Source organism: Alosa pseudoharengus, unplaced genomic scaffold (assembly GCF_046254945.1).
Source record: "Alosa pseudoharengus isolate Yale_2024_CS ecotype anadromous, Long Island Sound unplaced genomic scaffold, YU_APseudo_1.1 YU_APseudo_1.1_scf_12, whole genome shotgun sequence".
Lineage (NCBI taxonomy): Eukaryota > Metazoa > Chordata > Actinopteri > Clupeiformes > Clupeidae > Alosa > Alosa pseudoharengus.
In genome coordinates, this window is record NW_027468587.1 from 39,118,091 (window position 1) to 39,143,229 (window position 25,139).

The 25,139-nt window shown below is 40.6% G+C and overlaps 2 protein-coding genes across 3 annotated transcripts in view; one reads left to right on the forward strand and one right to left on the reverse strand.

The window, feature by feature from the left end:
- Positions 1-10,024, reverse strand: part of aplp1 (amyloid beta (A4) precursor-like protein 1) — a 170,900-nt gene extending 160,876 nt beyond the window's left edge. For both annotated transcript variants that reach the window (XM_076281227.1, XM_076281228.1), the window contains exon 1: positions 9,816-10,024. In XM_076281227.1, the coding sequence (XP_076137342.1) occupies positions 9,816-9,869 (54 nt within the window). In that variant the 5' untranslated portion in view covers positions 9,870-10,024. The remainder of the gene's footprint in view (positions 1-9,815) is intronic.
- A 5,211-nt stretch (positions 10,025-15,235) lies between these two features.
- Positions 15,236-25,139, forward strand: part of st14 (ST14 transmembrane serine protease matriptase) — a 229,476-nt gene continuing 219,572 nt past the window's right edge. The window contains exons 1-3 of the mRNA XM_076281226.1: positions 15,236-15,495; positions 17,298-17,445; positions 17,791-17,954. Of these exons, the coding sequence (XP_076137341.1) occupies positions 15,472-15,495; positions 17,298-17,445; positions 17,791-17,954 (336 nt within the window). The 5' untranslated portion in view covers positions 15,236-15,471. The remainder of the gene's footprint in view (positions 15,496-17,297; positions 17,446-17,790; positions 17,955-25,139) is intronic.

Below are 25,139 nucleotides of genomic sequence, written 5' to 3' on the forward strand. Positions count from 1 at the left end.
ACTTTGCCCGATTCGAAAATGTCACAAGACGAGTGGGATGTTCCTTTGCCTGGACCTAGTAAAGCAGATGATGCTAAGAATACTAGGAGAATTATAGAGTCGAGCTCCCGCCATGTTTCCACGGAGATGGGAAAATTAAAGAAAGTTTTTCGCTCTGGAAAGCTCGACTAGAACTCGCCGTGAAAGCATGCACGGATGACCAACGACAAAAATCTAGCCACCATTCTTCCCACAAGGCTAAGTGGGGATGCACTAGTATATTGGTTATCTCTGCCAGAAGTGGTGAAGGGGAATTATGATGAATGTATTGTCAAGCTTAATGACGTTTTTGGGAGGAAACAATTTTTGCTACACTTTCAAACCTTCATCAATGACAGACCACGTTTGGCCAAAGAGCCATTGGAAGTATATGCAGCTGAAATCACACGACTGGTGCTAGAAGCTTTTCCAAATTATGGTCGGCCTGCCATTACCATGGAATGTTTCAGGCGGTTTGTCACTGGTTTGGATCCAGTTCTTCAAACAAAATGTCATGAACATGGGGCAACGACCCTAGAGGAAGCATTGGACATTGCCTGTAAGTGGGAGCGGGCTCAGGAGGCATTGAGGCTTTCAGCCCCATCTAGCTCTCAACCAGTCACCACTTCAGTTGCCACCTCCCCAGCTGAGGCAATATCGGCTATGGTGTCAGCAAAACGTACAGCATGTCAGTCCAGTGCGTCGCCTGAGCTTGTGAGAGCTGTGGAAGAGTTATCTGCCGTACAGTCCTCCCCATAGGGTGACTCATGGAGACAGGCAGTATTCTCCTGACTGGACCAGAACTACAAGGGAGAGAGAGGCGGATTGGGGTTCTCCAACATCATCTCCAGAGCGCCCCAGACCTTATCGTTCATCCCTGCCACGAGGTGACTACACCCACTACAGCACCTCACCAGGACGTCGGGACAGTAGGTACTCACCTATCCCTCCATCTTCTCCACGACGATCTTCAAGCAGCAGTGACTACTACCACCGCCCCAGTTCTGACTACTGGCGTAGTCCCAGCCCGACATCCAGCTACCCGGGTCAGTATGACTCCCGCCGTCCATCGATCCAGGCCAGGCCGAGGAGAGCTGACAGCAGATCACCCAGCAGGTTTTCGCCTCGCACCACGCGCCCATCGTCCAGAGAGCGTGAACAGCATGTGAGCTTCGATGACGGGGACATCATTCATCAGGGAAATGCACGCTAGCAGGTACTATGGGCCAGGTATCTGCTGGTAAGGACAGTGTGGCCCCACAGACTATTCAATCAGACATTACAAACATCACACAAACATCTTATGTGTTTGCAGTTCTTGAGGACGCTGCTGTGAAAGTGTTTCTAGATACAGGCTCTGAGATTTCTTTAATTAGTGAAGCCCTGAAAATGTCAATTCCTGCTTTACAGAGAAGGCCAGTTCAGAAATCGTATGTCCTTGCAAAGTCAGTAACGGGAGATTATTTAGATACACTGGGTACGCTCTCTGTCACCATCAGGCTAGGTGAGGAATGTTTTCATCATAATGTCCAGGTAGTATGCAATGCTACCCAGTCTTTAATCCTGGGGTGGGACTTTTTGCAGAAACATCATGCAGTGATTGACTTGGCAGCAAAGCATTTAAAACTTTGGAACTGGACTGTTCCATTGCTGTGTTGCACACAGACAGCTCCTTTAAAATGCAGTGCTGTGACTTTATCACCTGTGACAATTCCTGCTCAAAGTCAAATGAATGTCTTAGTTTCAGTCGAATTTGTGAGCCGAAATACAGTCCAAATTACACTGGTATCTTAGAACCTGACACATATACAGTAACATGCCCAGTCTGTTGGTAGCACGCACATTGACCTCTGTGAAAAGTGGTGTAGCTTGCATTCGCGTCATGAACCCTACTAATTATGATTGTCATGTGTCGGGTCACACACACATTGGAGAATTTCACTCAGTTGTCAATCAGTCTGGGGAAGAGTTTTCATTAGTTGAAGCTACCGTAGCCCAAATGCAGACACAACCTCGGGCATTCCCTAAAGTTGACCTCAGTCAAACTGCACTCGATAGTCAGCAGCAGCAGCAATTAGAGGGTTTAATCCTCAAATATGCAGACATCTTCAGTGCTCATGAGAGAGATTATGGCAGAACAGATAAAGTTCAGCATACTATCAGGACAGGCAATGCAGAGCCGATCAGACAGCGGGCCTATCGAACATCCCCTAATATGAGGGCTGAAATTGACAAGCAGGTCCAAAACCTGCTGGAGGAGGACATAGTTGTAAGCCCATGGTCCTCTCCAATTGTTCTTGTGAAGAAAAGAGATGGCAGTTATAGGTTCTGCATCGACTTTAGAAAACTAAATGCTGTGACTGTAAAAGATTCCTACCCATTGCCACGTCCAGCAGATGCATTAGACAGCTTATCAGGGTCCTGTTGGTTCAGCACCATGGACTCAATCCACAAGACAGAGAGAAATCAGCTTCTACTACTGGAAGTGCCCTTTACCAATTTAAAGTTATGCCAATGGGGCTAACTAACGCTCCTCCTACTTTTCAAAGGTTGATGGAGCTGGTGCTTCGTGGCCTTCATTGGAAGGAATGTTTAATTTATCTTAACGACATCCTAGTCTTCAATCAGACTTTTCCAGAGCATCATAAAAGTCTAGAGGAGGTCTTTGGGCGGTTCCGCTCAGCCAGCCTTAAGTTGAAGCCAAACAAATGCCATTTTGCACATTTTGCACATGCCAGGTCACTTTCCTAGGTCACGTTGTATCCAGTCAGGGCCTTCAGCCGGATGCAAAGAACCTTGAAAAGGTTTGTGAATGGTCCACGCCAAAAACCACCACTGAGGTGAGAGCCTTTGTTGGCTTATGTTCGTATTATCGGCGTTTTGTGAGAAACTTTTCGGGCCTTGCATCACCTCTGCATGCTCTTACCCAGAAGGGATCATTATTCAATTGGACTCATGACTGTGAGGATGCTTTTCGGTCATTAAAGCATGCACTAACTAATCCTCCGATTGTGGCTCACCCCAATTTCTCTTAGCCATTTTTGCTTTACACAGATGCTTCTCAGACTTGCATAGGTTCAGTGCTAGCTCAAAAGCAAAACAACAGAGAACATGTCATTGCGTATGCGAGTCACACACTTACCTCTGCTCAGCAAAAATGGGCCACGTACGACCGGGAACTGTTGGCCATAGTGTGGTCTGTAAGACACTTCAAACATTTTCTCTCGGGGTCCCCATTCAAGATAATCACTGACCATAAGCATTTACTTAGTCTTCAGAAAACCCAGGTTGATAGTGATCCAACTGGTAGGCGAGGTCGTTGGATTCTTGAACTAGATGTTTATGACCACTCAATCATTCATAGAGAAGGCAGACAGCATGCGAATGCGGACGCCCTGTCCAGACTGCCTAGCATTGAGACTGAAACTAAAACTATTCAGTGTGTCTTAACCTCCACCATTACCGGGGAATCAGCGACATCTACTGGTGAAAGGGGTAGCGACGCTCTGGGGGTTCCGAATACTTGCCTTTCCTTGTCCATTGATGTGGATGAGTTACGGAAACAGCAGCTCGCTGATAATTCACTGCTGACTGTGTTATTTTGGAAAGAGAAGGGCAAAAGGAGACCGCCTATAGGAGTTTTAAAAGACTCCACTCCAGTAGTGAGTAAACTCTGGCATGAATTCCCCAAGCTCAGTATTCGGAATGGCATACTTTGTTGTGCGTTCAAACCCCATCCTCATGCTGGTCAGGGTTATCAGGTTGTTTTACCGGAACAGCTTGTACCAACGGCCTTGAAAGCTCTTCATGGCAATGAGTTCAGTAGACATTTAGGTTCAGAACGCACTCTGCAAAAAGCTAAAAAAATCTGTTTCTGGCCATACATGTCACGAGACATTTATAGGTTTTGTAGTGAATGTCTGCCATGCCAAAAACGGGGTTCCCCAACTCCTTATGAGAAAGCGTAGCCTGGCGGGCCATCCTATATCATTGACATGTATAGTCTGGCATCGAATCATTCACCTCGCTTAATCCAAGGGGCGGGCAGAGAATTGTCTTTCAAACTGCCTAGGCATGCAATAGGCCAGCGCTACGACCATATCCGTATCCGGTCGGCAAAACGGCAAATACATCCTTCTTCGAAAGGAATGACTTAAGTGCATTGTGTTGATCTACTTTCAAAGAAAAGCACAAGTCCAACTCCTCCAAAGTTGACGCCAACGCCGATTCAAACAAACGCTCTTCGTTTGCCATAGCCACCTTCCTTGTTGTTCACCGTCGCAGGATGTCGTTATCCTGTTAAGCCCGCCTTAAGACTCTCTAACAAAATAGAGCGCTGTGATTGGCCGTCATCCACGGTGTTAAGCCAATAGAAATTCCTATGGTTCGATACTAGACGTACAAGCTGAGCAAATTAATTTGCCGCCGCTAGGGTGCGTCTAGATTTCTAGGCTAGAGAAAGCGCCCTTGCAGCCCATTTGCTCTGACAGGCCGTTTCAGAAAGTTGCCGCAGATATAACTGAGCTCCCTATAACATCACAGGGACATCGGTATGTGTTGGTCATTGAAGACTATTTTACTCGTTATAGATCAACGTGCCCCCACGGTAGCACAGTGTATTTTTGAGGAGTACGTTAGGCATCATGGTATTCCTGAATCAATACACACAGATCAGGGCAGACAATTTGAATCGGATGTGATAAAAGAGCTTTGTTCCCTGCTTGGAATTGTGAAAACGCGTACTTCCCCATACCATGCTCAATCGATGCATGGTGCATCGATGCATGGTGGAGCGATTCAATAGGACGCTCAAGGACCAATTGTCGAAATACTTGTCTCAGAGTGGAGTTGAATGGGTTCAGTATTTACCACAGGTGGAACTGGCATATAATACCACTGTCCATTCCAGTACTGGATTCTCACCCTTTTTCTTGGCCCATGGGAGAGAGCCACACTTACCATTAGACATTTTGTTAAATTGTGGTCCTACGGCAACATCTGCAACTCCAGGTACACCTGCTGCCTATGTCAGTGATCTGACCACACATCTTTCTCTTGCTCTTAGGGAAGCAGCTCAGAAGTCTGCTGCTGCTAAACTTCATTAGAAGTTGCAGTATGACAAAAATGTGGTGTTCCACCCTCACAAAGCAGGAGACTATGTACTTCTAGATCAGTGATTCTCAAAGTGTGGTCCGCGGGAGGATGTCATAAAAAAAAAGATTTTATATTGTGTTATATTGTATATTGTGTGTTTGAAAATCAACCCCACCTGACTTCCAAACAATAGTGTTGAGTACTTGTTTTACTTTAAAAACTAAGTATCCAAATCGTCCTAATAGAAATTATGTTGCCCGATTTCCCGCCAACATTGCCCAAAAAGTTGCCCTGTGTATCTTAGGTTAACTAGTTAGGCTCCACAAAATAGTCTATCAAAGAAAGAAACATAGAACTAGAACTTTAACGTTACGAGTGACTTAAAATGGTATAGGCCTAGCCTACTAACAATAAGACAAATGGATCGGTGGCTGAAGACGGGGTCAGTTAAAAGAAAAGCTGAAGAAACATCCAACGTAAGTGACGAGGTGAACATCGAGTCCCAGGGTAGGCCTAGCTTGCAGCAGGACCTAGCACAACATAGTGGAACATCGTGTGCAAAAGTTAAACGTAAATACCATAGTGACTACATAAAATTTGGATTTTTCTGGACTGGAGATGCTGAAGATCCAAAGCCGCATTGTGTTCTGTGCTATGACATATTGGCCAATGAAGCAATGAAACCTGCTAAACTCAAGCGGCATTTAGAGACAAAACACAAAGATTACATCTGCAAACCTGTGGCATTTTTTGAGAGAAAATGTGAAGAGCTTGAGCGACACATGAGAAAGGAAGCCACGCAGTTTTTTGTGCCTGGGGAAAATGCGAAGGCTACCGAAGCCTCATACAAGGTCTCCCTACTTATCGCGAAAGCTGGCAAACCTCATTCAATAGGTGAGACTTTAGTTAAACCAGCTGCGAAGGTTATGGCCAACATCATACTGGGGGAGAAAGCAAGTGATGAACTTAACAAAGTACCTCTGTCCAATGACACAGTCCAGCGCCGAATAACATCCATGGCTGAAAATGTCCAAGATCAGCTGGTGACGCGTCTACGCCAGAGTCATCTGTTTTCTCTGCAGCTGGACGAGTCCACGGACATTGGTAATGAGGCTATTCTTCTCTGTTTTGTGAGATATATACATGCTGGTGCTGTGGTGGATGATTTTCTTTTCTGCCAGTCCCTACCAACCAACACCACAGGAGAAGCGATTTTTGAGTCGCTAAATACCTTCATTGTGCAGAATAACATTGATTGGAAGAGATGTGTTGGCGTTTGCACTGACGGTGCAGCGGCGATGACAGCAAAACACAAGGGCCTGGTTGCGCGTGTACGCGCTGTTGCTCCTTCTGCCGCATCAACGCACTGCTGCATCCATAGAGAGCAACTGGCAGTGAAAAAAATGCCACCCTGTCTTAAAACAGTATTGGACGAGTCCGTTAAAATAGTTAATTCAATTAAAAGCAAAGCACTGAACACACGTCTTTTTAAAGTTCTGTGTGAAGAAATGGGGAGCGAGCACACAAAACTTCTTTTTCACACTGAAGTTCGCTGGTTATCGCGTGGGAAAGTTCTCACCCGTCTCTTTGAACTGCGCGATGAGGTCCGGTTATTTCTGCATCAAAATGAACTTCATGACAGAATGCATGATTTTCAATGGCTCGCAAAATTAGCCTACCTTGCCGATGTGTTCAGCACTCTCAATAATCTGAATTTAGCACTGCAGGGAAAAGCAGTCACGATCTTTACTGTGCAGGACAAAATTAAAGCTGCACGCATCAAAATGGAGTTGTGGTGTGTCCGTCTTGATCGCCAGGAATTTGACTGTTTCCCAACTCTAGCGGATTTTCTCCTCGCAGCCGAACAGGTCCTGGATGGCAACACCGTTGCAGCCTTCAAAGAACATCTGCAAGGCCTTCACACAGACTTGGGAAGATACTTTCCAGAATTAGATGGGGACTTTGAGTGGATCAGAAATCCATTTGGAGACAAATCTCACATTGAGCGTGTCAGTTCCAAACTATCAGCAAGGGAGGTTGACAGTCTTGTGGACATTGCATCAGATGGGGCACTCAGGATGGCATTTAGAGAAAAATGCTTGGCAGACTTCTGGGTCCATCTCCAACCTGAACATCCTGAGCTGGCTGAGTCTGCTTTAAAACTGTTAATGCCGTTTTCAACCACCTACAACTGTGAAGTTGGATTTTCCACACTGGTTGGTTTAAAAACAAAGCAGCGCAACAGGATCAATGTAGCCCCCAGTATGAGATTGAAACTCTCCAGTTTGGAGCCAGACATTGAGTCAATGATGCTTCATAAGCAGCACCATTCATCCCATTAAAAATTAGACAACGATGAGTGCGTTGATTGCCATTTGTAAAGCTATTATGCTTATTTGCAATGTGTTCTTTTATTAGCAGTGCAAAGTTTCATTCAGATTAAAAATGAAAAGGCTATTCACCTTCATAGCTAACTCCTTTCATTTTGAACTAGTTCACAATGAGTTCTCAATGAGTTCAACTAGTTCACAATGAGTTCAACTCTACTATTGCTATGACAGTGAGCATTTATGTTCACTGTGAGCATTTGTTTTTTCAAATAAATCCTCTTCATCTGCCCACCGATTGACGTTTTATTCATCACATCACAACCAAAGGCAATAGGTCTGTACATGTTTAATCTGAACCTTAACAGAAATTCAGATCACATACATCATGTTCAAGGTCTTTGGTGGTAATTTTGGTAGTAACGTAATTATTACAAATGAGTTCATAATATAGGCTGTTTAAGAAGGTTTTTTTTTAGGTTTTTGACTGTCCCGCGGGCTAGGTGGTCCGCGATTTTTTTTTTTATGATAAAGTGGTCCTTGGTCTGAAAAAGTTTGAGAAACACTGTTCTAGATGACCCAGAACAGCGTATGAACAAGTTGGCACCCAGATGGAAAGGGCCGCTTCTCATACTGAGACGAATAGATAAAGGGGACAGTGTTGGTGTCACATATGAAATCACTGATCCTAAGAAAAGGATTCTAGGAAATGGGTCATTCATCACAACAGATTAAAGGCGTATAAGGGGAAGTTATCAGAGGAGTCACTTAATGGCTCAGGTAGCGGCTCAGGTAGCTCAGACACTGTTGGGATGGGTACAGTACCTGTCTCTGACCGGCCTACCCTCACAGCCTTATCGGGGGCTCTCCCGTATCGACCCCCTACTCCTCCAGGCTTGCCATCAAGGTCTCAGAGGCCATCTATCAGTTCTGATGTTGATAGTAGTTTGCAAGTTAATGTCTATCCTGATACTGTCTCTAGGTCGGTAGCATCCCCTGGCCCTCTCCAAACCCCTTCTGTTGATGTTGATTCTAGAGCCGTTGATTCAGCTCTCCCATCTATCCCATTACCTCCACAAGTCAGCAACTGCAGGGGTCGTATAATACGTCCACCATCTAAGTATGGCCAATTTGTAACATAATAGGTAATTGCCATCTTAATGTTTCAATGACTCATTGCCTTTGAATACATGTACTTTATGTTACTATTACCCATATTTGCACTCATTTACTGGAATGTTATTTACAGTGTTCTGTATGTTCTGATTGAGTGTTGTTAATACTGTAATGTTTTGAAATGGGGACATTTCATTTCCTAGCAGGGGACGACTGTAAACAATGATTTTATTATATTATTATTTTGTTTAATGTCAAGTATCTATCTATCTATCTATCTATTTCATTCAGTCTTATTCCATTCCTCTGTTAATGTAATGGTGAATGATTAACGTATTAGGATTTTAGTTCCCCATACATTTGAGAGTTGGGTGTTTTGGTTCCGGGGGTGAATGGTTTCCCCACCGGACGTTTTGGAATGTAGAGTGTAGCTGGAGAGAAGTGAGCGCACGTTAGGCTGGTTGTCTGTCTAAGTTGGTTGTGTGAATAAAAGAAGTTATATAACCGAAGTGTAACCTGTCTTCGTCTTGCCCACGTCTGAGAGACTGGAGAGTGTGAACTCTGCAAACCCACGAATTATCAGGTTACAATAGGATAACGGACTGAAACAGAGAAGTGCTTCTAGAAAGCCTACTGTGTTTTCATTATCATACCATCATATTCACATAGTCCAGAGGTGTTTACATGTTTGTCAGCAGAAACATACAACTTTAATTTCCCAGACATTTCCCAAATAGGTCTACTACTACATATACCTGCCATCACATATGTAGTCATCAACAAACCAAATGAAAATGTAATAGAAAATGCTACAGCCAAGACAATAAAGTATTGCAGTAGAGGTTTCCTGATGCCAGACGACTGAGTCTGTGTCTAAATTCACTGCATTAAATGGATGCCTGCGCATTTCTTGTTTAAAGGAATTTAGAATCTCAAAATGCTGCCCTCACTTCAAAGCCATTTCCCATACAGTAGGCTATCCTAGCCTAATTAAATTAATCTCTGACATCAGTCAGATCATTGAGTCAATTAAGCATTTGGTTGTGCCACTCCTATCAGCTTGTGTCTACATTCTTTCTGAATTATAATAATAATCTAAATAAGCCTATAACATGGCCGTTTGGATGACAGAATAGCCCATAGGCCGCAAATTAAATTTGTTTACAATGTGTGACGGTGTAATTGTAATGACAAAATTAACACTGAATAGCCTGTTCGCAATAGGCGATAGAGTCGGTGAAAACAGTCTTCATAACCTACCTCGTTATTTGCTGTGATACGATGGAACAATAACATCAGCAGTATGGGTGACATTTTTCGGATCTCTTTGCTCGTTTAAGATTTTGCGTTGTTGTCTTGAAGGTTGAATCAGTTAATCCTCAAAATGCTGCGCGTGATTGTGATGCGAGTCTCTAATTTGGTCCTTCTAGCTACGGCTGAGGCGTAGGCTACTCAGAGTAGCCGCCTGCATGTCGGTGACAATGGATCCACATAATGGACTCCTGAACGGATGTTCACACTGATAGACGAGAAACTCCTATCGGACATTAGAGGGAGCTAAGGGCGCGCTTAAAATGAACTGCAGATAGGGTGCCGATTCGAAGTGTTGCGTGGAGCCCACGCTACGTGAAAGAATAAGGAAGAATTAAATGACAAGTAGCCTAAGGGATTTGCATTCCAAGGAAAATGTGTTTGAAAAAAGTGAATGATTCCGTCAAACAGCCTGGACATATAAGTCTACCTAGCAAACATGTAACGTTCCGGGAACTGAAGGTCACACAAAATAAACCTTTAAAATACGTTCTGGGAACGTCCTCTAAATATATTGTGTTCCCAGAATGTTCCTTCACAGCTGTTTTGGTGCAACTGTCAGGGAACCTTTTGGGAACGTTCCCTGATGGTTATATTAAGGATACATTTTTTTTAATCCTTTAACTGACGTTCCATAAAGGTATAGTTTTGTGCAATTGTCAGGGAACCTTTTGGGAATATTCCCTGAAGGATTAATTAAGGTTGTATTTTTGTATAATCAGTGGAGTAGATCTGTCATTGTGTCTTACGGAGCTGATTTTGCCTAACGTGCCTGTGTGTGTGTGCGTGTGAGAGAGTGAGAGAGAGAGAGAGTGACTACAGATTCAACTAGAAAATGTAATTTCGAGGAAATTACCAGTGCATGAAAATATAAACATACTGTATATTAACATAAAATGCAAAACAATAGTTGAGGAGTTTAAATAATTACATTATTTAATAGTGAATTATTGTAGTGAGGACATCTATTTTGAAACAGCTGTGGGCAGAAGAAAATAGTTGAACAGGATCTGTAATCTTAAGAGAGCCAGATTGTATGCTTAAAGCCTGAGACAGAGTATATAGTTTAAAAGTTAAATGTAGATAGTGTAATGGATGTTGATAGACAGAAAGTTGAATGGATGTTGATAGGCAGATTGTTTAATATATGTTGATGGGATAGTTTAATGGGTGGATAATGGTTTGAAGAGGATGAATGGATAGAAAGTTGGATGGAATGTGCCTTATATCCTTATCCTTATATGTAGAATGGAGATACGCAGAGAGAGTTGGCCTAGTTGAGCAGCTGGAAGTTGATACAGGTGCAAATCAAGTTAATTAGTCAATTGTGATGTCATAGTGCCAATGCAAAGTCTATGGGGAAAAATAAGCTGTTTTTGTATCAACTCATTGAGTGCCTTTTCCTTCCCATGCGTTGAGTGCCAAAAACGTAATATTAGACACTCTAATACACCTTATATGTGATTTTGGGAACTCTGTGATGAATGGAAATGAAATATATGACGATAGTGAAACTCATGAAAACGCACATGAGTCTGGACATTTTATCTGGACACTTTATCATAACTCGGTTGCCGCTTTGGGTCGAATCAGTGACGCATGCACGTCAGGTCAAAACCAGGCCATTTTCGTGGGTCTATCACTAGGTGGCAGTCTCGCCAGGTCTCGCTGATCACTTTCCGGAATGTTTACACAAGTAAGTAACAGGCAACACTTCATATTTCATGAAAGACGTTATATCTCCATTTCTAGAAAAAAACAGCGATTTTGATGAAAACTAGCCACTGTTTAGCTTGAGATTTCTCAGGAACAGAGGCGTGTAGAAATACACGGTTTGCACCCACCGAGAGCTTAAAGTCTCACCTTTTAATCTAGCTATTCTACGTGTTCATAGCTATAACACAGAATATGCTGTGGCTGTACAAAAATCATCAACAATGGTCTAGATTGCTGGCACTCTAGGACAAAGCTCCCGAAAACAGCTTGGCATTCAATGAGTTAATATCTCAAAAAGTATAAAGTTTACAAAAGTGAAATATACATTCCTCAAGTGTCCTTTTCAAGACCTACGTTACAAAGTTTGAACAAAGTGGGCAAACATGTCATCATAGCACACTGGACATCAAAACAATAGGCTGAGGTACAATATTTCATTAGTAGGCAAATCTAGTTTTTAGCTTTAGCTAAGCCTTTAGCTTAAGAGTTTTAAGCATTTTCTTAAAATACTAAATAAATAGTTAAAATAAGATAAATAATAGATAGTTAAAATATGGTAATCAACCTTGCTTCTAAACATGTTTCAAGTAAATTCTTCAGAACACCATCAACCTGTTTCATGGTCCTCTTTTTTCATGAATTATTCATGAATTATTTTAACCATGTACTTTAATTTCAAGCATTTTCTCTTGTCTTGATCTTAAATCTGAGCATGGCATTGAATTCCCTATATGTGAAAACCTATAAAAGCACATTACATTCAGGTTTTTACCTTGTACAGTCCAAAAGATAAGTGATTAATTCGATTTTGACCTGGCGGCGGTGGCCATATTGGATTTCTCCATTTTGAGGCATTATGGGACATTTCTGAGCCTGGCATACAGAAAATTTGAATTCAGCACCCTTCAAAAAATAATGTTGTATTATTTTCAAAAAATAATGTTGTATGCCAAAAATTAACATGATTTGCCTTCAGGGTTAATTTCTTTTAAAAATTGACCTAGACTATAAGTAGCTAGGGTCTCGGGAGAATAAAAAAAAGTTAAAACGTTTTCTAACTTCTCTCCAGTGTAATGGTGGGCATGTTAAGTTAACCGTAGCATTACCTACACAGTAACCCCATGGTAATGCGAGTGATCATAATAACATATAAAACGTGATATCCTTGATAAATAACCTATGAACTCATAAACAACAGCATTTTGTCACCGTTTGTCATTCACCGTGCTGTGAATACAGCATTAAGATGCTAGGCTTAAGAGCTTGAGATTCAGAGAACCTGCATGGTTGTGCTTATCCTGTCAGAAAATAGCAATTTGATCAGTGATCATGCATCATATCATGCACAATACATTGAATCTAGTGTAAAGTGGATACATTTTGGCCTATACTGTCCGGGGAAAACAAATTCAACACCCTAAACTATATATTTTCTGAAAGCATATACCCTCTGGAGGAGATATAACATCATTTAAGACATTTCCCATCTTCCTCCATGCCATGCACAATACATTGCCCTCTATTCTGTATAGGCAAATCTAGTGTAAAGTGGATACATTTTGGCCTATACTGTCCGGGGAAAACAAATTCAACACCCTAAACTATATATTTTCTGAAAGCATATACCCTCTAGAGGAGATATAACACCATTAAAGACATTTCCCATCTTCCTCCATGCCATGCACAACAGGCTTGTGCAAAATTCCAGAATTTAATTGAAACTGGCTCTTAAATTCCAATTTAATTCTTGAATTTCACTTGCAATTCAATTGAGGTAGCAAACAGGAAGCAGAATTGCAATTCGAATTGTGCACAACCCTGATGCACAATACATTGCCCTTTATTCTGTAAAGGCGAATCTAGTGTAAAGTGGATACATTTTGGCCTATACTGTCCAGGGAAAACAGATTAAACACCCTAAACTATATATTTTCTAAAAGCATATACCCTCTAGATGAGATATAATACCAGTTATAGACATGTATTATCTTCCTCCATGCCTTGGACAATTTGTTTGTCAAATGTTGCAATTAGTTTTGGCAAACAAACAAAATTACCCAAAGCTTGTCTGAGGTCTTCAAAAGCCTCCTCTGCTGCCTTAGTCCATAGCACTTGATCGGGGCACCTGGAACCCACCATGTCAGTCAGAAGTGCCCAATCGCAGGCAGCTCAGATCAGTGATTAAGTTTTCTTTTAATGAGAAAGACACAGGTATCAATTCCTCATGGAACACAAATTGCAGTCTTCAAACTCAACAGGCAGGCAAAAAGGCAAATGCAAAATCCAGGACAAAAATAATCCAAGGCAGAGTTCAAAACATAAAGCTTTCATCTTGCTGCGATGAACAGTTCCAGAGGAATGTAACAGAGAAGAAAGTGTGTGTTTTTTGACACACTTTTCCCTCTTTCTTTTTCTATTTTTAGCCCGACAGCTTTTTTGCATTATCCATCTTTTTCCATAGACCACAACTACCTACTGGTAGCCTACCTGTTCGCTCAGCGCTCGCGGTGCCCCCGCTCCCTCTTCTATGTCAAAATTCTATGATGGAATCTTATGAGATAAGGTGCCTACTAGCCTGTTAGTCCTCTAAAATGTTAACATTGAGGAAATGCAGAAATGATTGAGAAACACACAACAGCAGCTACATATAGAAAATATAAAAAATATTTTCTATTCATTTTTATTTTTTTACCATCGTTTTGGCGCCCCCATGGTGCTGTGCCCCTATGCGCCACATATTGTGCATACCCACTTTTTGTCACTGCTGGCCACCCCTAGGAAACATTTCTGGCTCCACCACTGAGAGTATAGGCCATGTTTTCTAGCACAGCTACTGAAGATGTAGGGATTTTAATGTCATCATAAAAGACAAACCAACAGAGACTAACATACAGTAATGTAAAGATGTAAAGTCCAGTCAACACACTGGGAAGTGGTATTACTAGTTTTACAGCAAGGTAGCCTACTTGTGATTAATGTTAGAAACTTATTCACTGTAGAGACTTGTTGATTCTTTCCATGCAGGCTATCATCATTCATGTGGGTTAGTTTTGGCTAGGCATACAGTACTGTATAGACTAGGTTATTTGAAAAAACAATGAAAGATATAAAAATTGCACACTGCCAACCCTGGCACTGACCCCACCACTGGCCTACAGATTTTTCCCAAGGTCGATTGGAGAAATGAATGGGTAACTTACTGTATAATAAGCTCTCTTATAGGAGGGGCGTGACTGTTGACAACTAACAGCCTATGCCAAACAGCCCAAAATTGTGCAAATCAACCCCACCCACATCAAGACATGCTAGTCTCCCTAAATCAGTTTAGTCTACTTCTGATGTAGTTTCATGATGCATGTTTGGATCGGTTGGATCAAACTCACTAACTAGAATTGATTATCCTCAATCTAATCATGATAGCCTATAGCTTACAATATTTCTCAACTAGCCTAGCCTATAAAGTTCCTTGGTTAAATTGGCCAGATTAATGTTTCAATTAAACATTAAAAAGATAGGGCCTAGTAACATGTTTTTGAGTCAAATTATTGCATTTTAACCCCAGTAAACCGTATGCCTAAATCCAATGGATTAGGTTTGTAGCCTACTAGACTACACCAAAGTGAAGAATCTTGCTATACCTGTTTGTGTTTGTCCCACCTTGCCTAAGGACCAGACTCAGCCGCCTCGCTTTGGGCGTGGAACTGAAACAGGAAGATTGTTCAGATGCCCATTCGGTTTACTTAAGTTAAAATAGGCTAAACTTGTGCACGCTACCCAGTTTGTTGGTTGAACGGTTGTTTGTTGATGAATAGAGTATCAACTAAGTCATCTAGCCTACTTTTCCAGGTCTTGGGCACACACCTTGGATTCAGCTAACGTTACAAGGAAAATGAGCTCTGCACAATATAATCAGGTAGGCTACGAAAACTAACCAAAATGGTTATGTAAAAACGGCCTTTACTTTAGGTTATTGTTATTGGGAGAGAAATATTACGTAGCCTAGCCTACAATGAAATAGGTTACCAACAAAGTATGTCATTCCGTCGTTGTAGGTTGTCGTTTTGACTATAACCTTTCAAGAGGGCTCGGGCCGATTTAATGCGGCACTGGGCTAAAATGTTTGGGAATAGCATTGTCCAGTAGACTAGGATTAAAGAACTGTCCGTAGGCAATGTGTCTGGTCACTAGCCCTATGTTGACCTAGACTATAATGTTTTACTGAGTCTACCTCGTTTTCTGTAGGCTGTATAATTTTTCTGTAAGAAAACGGCGCAAGCGCAATAAGTAGCCAACGTGAGCTATAATGAAGTGAAGCTTTACGCACTAGGCCCACAAGTTTTCAACACGCGTTACGTCTGAGCTACACCAGGCGCGTAACTGAAGCGTTCCGTTCGCGACGCGTAAAATCCATTTTAGATGAATGGTCTATTTTTTTCGAACGTAAGCCCCACTGTCACGTCTGGTGTAGCTACTTCCATTGATTATAATGGAAGCTAATTGTTGCAGCAGACGCAACGCGAACGGAACGCTTCAGTTACGTACCTGGTGTAGCTCAGCCCTTAAAGGTTAATTAAGCGTTTGTAATCAGGGCTGTGCTTCCCGTAGGCCTACATCTACAGAGGTTAGCTTTGAACTAACGTGTACGATGCATTGGTTAACTAACCAACATAGTAATGACGGTTACCCAAAACTGTCGGACCAACATAGTTTGGGTAGTATGGTTTGAACTATAGTTGAAAACTTACTGCGGAGAGCTCTAGAATCTTTGGTTTGAACTTTGAACCAAGGTAGATTACAAACTTTTGTAGTTCGTACCAGAGCCTTATAGATAGATCTCTCTCTAGGGCTCTGGTTCGTACCATCGTGGTTAATGATGTAGCCGCCCTAACACGTAGAATGGCACACCTGCAAATCACAGACATAATGCACGTGTGTACCAAGTCCGCTTTTTCGGACGAAATATTCGCACGAAATTACGCAGGCTATAGCCTAACACATGTATTCTAATTAGTCTGTACACACCGAGGATGGCATGAAAAAACACTTCCGGAACATTCTCGTTTGATGCGAAATTTCGCATGCGACCAATCAAATAATAATTTCGCAGGGTTCCATTGATGTCACAAATAGAACGACTTGCAGAAAAAGCTGACATGCCCTGATGTTTGCCTTGTCAGTCTACTGGCTGTCATTTAGACAGTGTAACAAGACAGTTCTGGGCAATTTGCTTACCGAATCTTGGGCAGCATTTTAATCATCTTCATGGACACTCTTTATCAAACAGAGGTTCTACTTGCATGAAGTATAAAGGATCATCTGTAAACAGCATGCATGCTTCCCATATATTAGCTGATAATGAGGTGGTCTAAGAAGGCTGTGATTGCGCGAAGCAACTCGAATGTGTGAACATGACACTGTTAATTGATATACCTTTGCAAGTCTTCCTACATTCATGATGCATGTTACAGGAGGATATATCATTGTAGGATAACTCATACATTATTTATGTGGAAATCTGAATACAAGACCACTACACAGGATCATGGCAAACGTGTTGGCATTGAGAAACTGTCCATACGACCAAATCCCTGGGAGGAGATGTGATGCCAAAAATGGATATAAAGCCCTGAAGAGTTACACAATGAGTGTGGCACTTATGCCAATTATTAAGTTCATGACAAACATATACTGTCTATATTTTTTCTTCAACTCTAGGGGTTTAAAGGACAACATGAGCATGTCACTTTTCTGACCAATCAAGAGAAGGTGACACCCAAGAGGAAGGTAGCTGTGGTGTTGGGTGTCATCCTTACACTGCTGGTTATTGCGGCTGTTGTAGGGGTGTTACTATGGATTTTCATTGGTAAGCAAATTTGGTGTTGCTTTTTGTTCTGCTGTTGTCATTGTTTTACAGTCTTACAGTTTGTTATTGCTTACAGTATGTAGGATAAAGCTGTCATTGCCAATTCAGGTCAAGTTTGTTTAGCGTATTTCACACACAGGTAATTCATTGTGCTTTACATGAACAAAAGCATAAAAGAACAGTTAATAGTTAAAAAACAATAGTGTATAAAGTAAAGTGCATAAGTGTATAACTTGACATAAAGGCTCCACTAAGGGTACTTTTGAGGTATAGTTCAGGTTTGACAGGTTGCTGACCTTCTGCCCTACTTATTAATCATTAATTGACATACATGCATGTGATCAGGTAAACATGATTCTGAGGAAAATGCCACCTTAAGCCAGAAGCGGAAACCAGTGGCGAGGGTCTTCAGTGGTCATATGCAGTTGTCTGGAATTCCATATATGGATACTCTAGAAGATCCCACCAGTAGAGAATTTGAAATTACGGCTAACACCTTGGAAGAAACTGTGAGTAAATTCATATGCCTAGAATGCTGTTACATTGGTATGAAATATATGACAATAAGGCAGGGATCACACTAGAAATGACGAAGCGGCAGTGGTAAGCACAACGCAGTGGTTTGCCTAAACTGACAATTGAATACACTCACCTTGCACTTTGAAAGTTGAACCATGTTTTGTATAGAGCTACCACAGGTTACTCTATACAACCACAGTTGGCACTGTGGTAACTCTATATAAAACATATTGATGTCAATGGGGCATTTTGCCCATGATCAGGGTGGAAAATAAAAAAGAAAGATTTGCATAAGACAAGTGAAATTGGTGTTTTTAAAAAGAAGGGATCATGGAGAATACAACCACTACAATACACACCACAATGCAACCACTCGGTGAGTTGCACAGTTTTGAAAACGAACGTTAAGGGTTGTTTTAAGGACATGTTTGTGCCTGCCCATATGCACCCACTCTGAAGCAGTAAAGGCGATTTAAAACGAGTCAGAAAAGTCGAGACAGGACCAATCATCAAAATTTCGGTGTCCACCACTCTAGTTCATCATCATCATCATCATCAACCGTTTTTTATTCAGGGAGAAATTGACTAAGCATCAAGCTCTTTTTACATTATTACATTACATTACATTTAGCAGACACTTCTTGACCAAAGTGACTTACATATGTCAGCTATATTACAAGGGATCACATTGTCCCCGGAGCAACTTGGGGTTAAGTGCCTTGCTCAAGGACACAACAGTGGAAGCCGGGAACTGAACCTACATCTTTCAGGCTACTGCACGCTAGCCCAGCTCCTTAACCACTACACTACCACCGCCCACAGCTTTTACAGAGACCTGAGATACACAGACCTGAGATACAAAACATACAAAAACAATAATCAAAATAACAAAACAAGAACAATAAAAGATACAAAAGGCAAATAATAATAATAATAATAACAAAAATCAAATAATAATAATAATAATAATAACTAGAAAAGCATTTCCTGAAGGAAATACAGTGCATGAAAATGCAAAAATATGATGAGTTCATATGGTTAAATTATTTGCTTGGTAGATAAGGTTTAATATAGTTGGAATGACTGAACAGTTAAATAGGTTGATAATTGAAATGGTTAAATTATTTAGGCAGATAGTTGACGATAACTAACAGTTGGAATGGCTCCAATTTTTGCTAGCAGTTATGCTAACTATGTTAACAAAGATAATAATGTTAACCAAGTTACTATGCTAACTAGCATGCTAACAATGTTAAAATGTTAACTATGCTAACCATATGACTTAGCTAACCTAGCTAATAATTTTTATTAGTTATGATAACTATGCTAATTAGCATGCTAATATGCTAATTATGTTAACCATGTGACTTAGCTAACTTCGCTAATCATTTTTAGCAGTTATGCTAACTATGCTAACATGCTAACTATGCTAACTATGTGACTTAGCTAACTTAGCTAATCATTTTTAGCAGTTATGTTAAAAATGCTAACTAGCATGCTAACATGCTAGCATGCTAACTATGCTAACCATGTGACTTAGTGAACTTAGCTGATCATTTTTAGCAGTTTTACTAAAAATGTTAACTAGCATGCTAACATACTAGCATGCTAACTATGCTAACCATGTGACTTAGCTAACTTAGCTAATCATTTTTAACAGTTTTGCTAAAAATGCTAACTAGCATGCTAACATGCTAGCATGCTAATTATGCTAACCATGTGACTTAGCTAACTTAGCTGATCATTTTTAGCAGTTTTACTAAAAATGCTAACTAGCATGCTAACATGCTAACTATGCTAACCATGTGACTTAGCTAACTTAGCTAATCATTTTTAGCAGTTTTGCTAAAAATGCTAACTAGCATGTTAACATGTTAGCATGCTAACTATGCTAACCATGTGACTTAGTTAACTTAGCTAATCATTTGTAGCAGTTTTGCTAAAAATGCTAACTAGCATGTTAACATGCTAGCATGCTAACTATGCTAACCATGTGACTTAGCTAACTTAGCTAACTAGCTACAGTGGGTAGGAGTCATAGTTGATGACAAGTAACAGTTACAATGGCTTTGTAGTTTAAAGGGTTAAATTGTTTAACAGTGAAATATTGTAGTGAGGACTTTTATTTTGAAACAGTTTTTGGCAGAGGAAGCAGTTGAACAGGATGTGTAGTCTTAATAGGGCCAGTTTGTATGCTTAAAGCCTGAGAATGGCAGTTGATGCAGGTGGCCTGAACACCTGCCACAGGATTCTAATTGCTTAACGGCTCTATTGTGATGTCATCAGCCCATGTTAAGTCTATGGGGAAATTTTGAACAGTTTTTAATTAATAGTTTAAAAAGTATAAAAGTTACAAAGCTGAAAAATACAAAGCACCCATGTCCTAAGTAAGACCTACGTAACATAGTTTGAATGAAGTTTCTACGTTAAACGGTTGAAGCTGCATTAAACGCGTTAGAAGAAGAATTTGGGGGCCCCAAGCAAAATGGACATGGAGGCCCCCCCCCCCCCCCCCCCGCATGCAAAGCCTACAGGAACCACCGCATAGCCATAAAGTTTAAGTTCACCCACAGTTTATATAAATACAACATTTTGACAGTGCAAATACTGCAGTTGCATATATATACTGTGCATTAGAACATTTGCAAAAACACCACCGTACCATAAAATCCAATATAAATGTAAAAAAGTGCACACTAAATGTGCACACTAAATCCAACATACTTAAACACACACACACACACTCACATTATTCAGTTCTCACAAAGTGAGAAAATAAAACACTGCCATCTTATGCAGAAAAAGGATGCATTGTTCAAACTATAAAGAGTGCAGGTTGTATAGAAATTTAAAAATCCAACATAAATACAAGTACACACACATAAGATTAACCTTTCAGGCCATCTTCATCAGTGGAGGTATCCTTAGGAAGAGCCTGAGGGCTGAGAAATTTAAGCAAAGCACCTTGAGGGAGAAAGAAAAGATATGTTAGCATTTCCATATTTTGATATTTAGAAGGGATGCAGCTGCTTTCACAACTACCAATGCTTACTGTAAAAACATCCCAAGCTAATGTTATACATTGACCTAGGCCTACTTGTAGCTTAACATAGCATTTAAGCATTCTGCTGTTTGAGAATTAGACAGACGTACGCACCCGGTGCTTTAAAGACAGTAAAAAGCTGGCGTGCATGAATACTACTAGACATGAAAGTTCCAGTCTGCTTTGATGCACGGAATTTATAGTGTGGTTTTCCTAACCCCCATTTGGTAAATAGATTATCACGGTCGAATAGTTAGTATAGCAGAGAAGCTATGCCACTTTCATCAAAACCTATTACAAAGCTATAGCAATGTTATGTCATTAAATACGATAAACAGTGATTCTGGAACAGATCTGCGTATTCCTTATCCCGTTAATAAACATATTACAGTATGTAACCATATTCCGTCCGTTCGGAAAAAAAAGTTGCGCTAACTGTTCTAGTTTGTTACAAGCAGCATGGGCCTTCAGGCAGGTAGTTAACATAAACATTTTTTGCTAGGCTAGCCTTCCTGCTGCGACATTACACCATTTGTACAAGACAAGTAGAGCTATTTTATCCAGTGTACTTACCACTATCTTGTTTTTTCTTGTCATCGTCTTCCTTTCTCTTCTGGCTTTCGGACGCATAACTCCGCTTCATTATGACTGCCGAGGTTTTATATTTTCGCAGCAGCAGGCTGGCTGGCTGCTGTCAGCGACTACTGAGAGGGGTCCCCTTGAGGGGGATCCCGGTTTTGCCGGTAACAGTGTCGTTGCACTTTACTGCATTGACTATCAAAGGGGCGCTCACAGTTTGTCGTTGCATTTTATTCTTAACCAGTCGTTGTCTTGGGGCCCCTGGCCAGCTCGGGGCCCCAAGCAATTGCTTGGTTTGCTTGCCTTCTAGCGACAGGCCTGCCCTTGAATTGGTCTAGTGACACAAACCTATCTAATTTCATATACTCTTGCAATTTGTTCCATTTATTAGATGCAAAAAATGTAAAAGCTAATTTACCAAATTCAGATTTAATTTGAGGAGTTTGAAGAGATATAAAACCCTGTGAGCGTGTATTGTGGCAGATTGATTTTATGTTCTGAAGAGAAGTTAGGTAAAAAGGTAACTTTCCCAGTAATGCCTTATAAGCAAAAAGGAGGCAGTGCCTTTCCCTCCTATCATAGAGGGAAGACCATCCTACATTTTGGTATAATTTACAGTGATGAGTTTTAAACCCATCTCCAGTTATAAAACGTAGTGAACTGTGGTAAACTGCATCAAGTGATTTCAGAGTGGAAGGGGCTGCATGCATACTGTATACACAATGTCACCATAGTCTAGGACTGACATTATAGTTGCTTAAATAATGGTCATTCTGCTTTCTAAAGAGAAGCAAGACCTAATCCTGTAAAGTGAACCTAATTTAGACCTTTTTTTGTGAGATCAAGCACATGTGTTCTAAATGATAGTTTGTTATCTAGCCAAATGCCCAGATATTTGTATTGAGAAACTTGCTCAATTTGTGTCCCATTTAGGGAACAAATGTTATAGGCATCAAGGTCACACTTTCTCAATCTAGTAAAGATCATATATTTTGTTTTTGCTTCATTTAGAAACAGTTTAAGATCTTTCAAGGATTTCTGCGCACAATCAAATGCACATTGAAGATATTACACTGCTTGCTCTACAGATGGTGCATAGGCATAAAGGATTTCATCAGGTGTCATCTGCAGAAATGCACTTTACATTTTTCTATTGAAGCATAGATGTCATTAATATACAATGTAAACAACAATGGTCCCAAATTTGAGCCCTGTGGAACACCATTATTTAGTCTCAATGGCTCTGAGGTTGATCCTGTCACATCTACCCACTGTGTTCTATTAGAGAGGTAGTTTTGAAACTATTTAAAGGAAACTTCATCTAGACCAAAGTTAGTTTTTCAAGAAGTAACCTGTGATTAACAGTGTCAAAAGCCTTTGACAAGTCAATAAACGAAGCTGCACAATGTTTCTTACTGTCAACAACAGTAGCTATATCATTTACTACAGTAGTTCATCCAAAACAAACCAGAAAATGGGACTCAAAGTGCTAAATACCGGAATTATCCTTTAACTCATTGAGTGCCAAAAACGTAATATTACGTTTTTAGCTTTTTTTTTTTAATTACGAAACTAGACACTCTAATACACCTTATATGTGATTTTGGGAACTCTGTGATGAATGAAAATGAAATATATGACGATCGTGAAACTCATGAAAACGCACAATCTGGACAATCTGGTTGCCGCTTTGGGTTGAATCAGTGACGCATGCACGTCAGGTCAAAACCAGGCCATATTTCATGAAAGACGTTATATCTCCATTTCTAGAAAAAAAACAGCGATTTTGATGAAAACTAGCCACTGTTTAGCTTGGGATTTCTCAGGAACAGAGGCGTGTAGAAATATATGCAAATTAGGCATTATCTAATTAAGTATGCACTAACATACATTTTAAAAAAACTTAATCTGAGCATTGGATAAATCCAGGTTCCAGATGGGGGGGGGGGGGGGGTTACAGAGGGATTTATGGGTATCTGCTTTTGTTATCTTGTAAATCAGAATATACTGTCAATAGCCTTAAAAAAAATAATCTTAGCTAAATCAGGCTAGGATTATTATATCAAGTGAGTGGGAGAGCAAACTCATCGCTGTTTTTTTTCTAGAAATGGAGATATAACGTCTTTCATGAAATATGAAGTGTTGCCTGTTACTTACTTGTGTAAACATTCCGGGAAGTGATCAGCGAGACCTGGCGAGACTGCCACCTAGTAATAGACCCACGAAAATGGCCTGGTTTTGAACTGACGTGCATGCGTCACTGATTCGACCCAAAGCGGCAACCGAGTTATGATAAAATGTCCAGATAAAATGTCCAGATTGTGCGTTTTCATGAGTTTTCGATTGTCATATATTTCTTTTTCATCACAGAGTTCCCAAAATCACATATAAGGCGTGTTAGAGTGTCTAGTTTCGTAATTTAAAAAAAAAGTTAAAAACGTAATATTACGTTTTTGGCTCTCAACGCATGGGAAGTAAAAACATAATATTACTTTTTTGGCACTCAATGAGTTAAGTTTCTTGTTTCGTTTCTGTACCTAGCAAAACATCAAAAGTTTCTGGTTTTCATTTTCGTTCCGTAAACCGGTTCAAAGCCTTGGTCAACAGTGTCAAATGCTTTGAAAAGATCAATGAATAGAGAGACACAGTGTTTCTTATCAAGTGCTTTGACTATGTCATTAACTACTTTTGTAGCAGCTGTGGTAGTGTTGTGTTTTTTCCTGAAACCAGATTGATGCTTAGATAAATTTGACTGAGCATTTAAGTACTCTTTCACTTGTTTACTAACCAAGGATTCCAACACTTTGGCCAATGCTGAAAGTTTGGAAATGGGTCTGTAATTATTAGGCAAGGTTGGGTCACCTCCTTGTAAAAGTGGTAAAACATAAGCAGACTTCCATACCTTGGGAATTTTGTTTGTGACCAGTGAAAGATGAAAAAGTTGAGTCAAAGGTTCATCTAGGATATCTGCAGCTAATTTCAAGAAGAAAGGTTCTAACTGATCAGGGCCCGCAGGTTTTCAAGGATTTAATTGTTTCAGGGCTTTATGAACACCAGCAACAGAGAAGGAGCTAAGACTGAAAGTGTTGTCGGTAGTAGTAAAGGTATCATTTACAGGCTCCAACACTATAGGGGCAACAGAATCAAACAAGAACCCAGATGAAGTGAAATGCTCATTAAAACAATTTAACATATCTACTTTGTCAGATATAGTCACACCATTCTTAACCAAAGACAATGGAAAACCTGTTGGTTTAGTAGATGCAGATAATGACTTAATAGTTTTCCAGAATTTCCTTGGGTCATTTAGATTCTCTGTGGTTTCAGATAGGTAAAATTCAGCTTTAGCTTTTCTGAAGAGTGAGGTGAATCTGTTTTGCAACTGCCTGAAAACAAGCCAGTCAGTGTCAATGTCTGACCACCTTGCTTTAGCCCAGGCTACATTTCTCTCATGGAGCAAATGAGAAATCTCAGAAGTAAACCAGGGGTTGTCCCGCCCCTTAATTCTAAATTTACGAATAGGTGCATGTCTGTTAACCCTTAGAACCCTAAG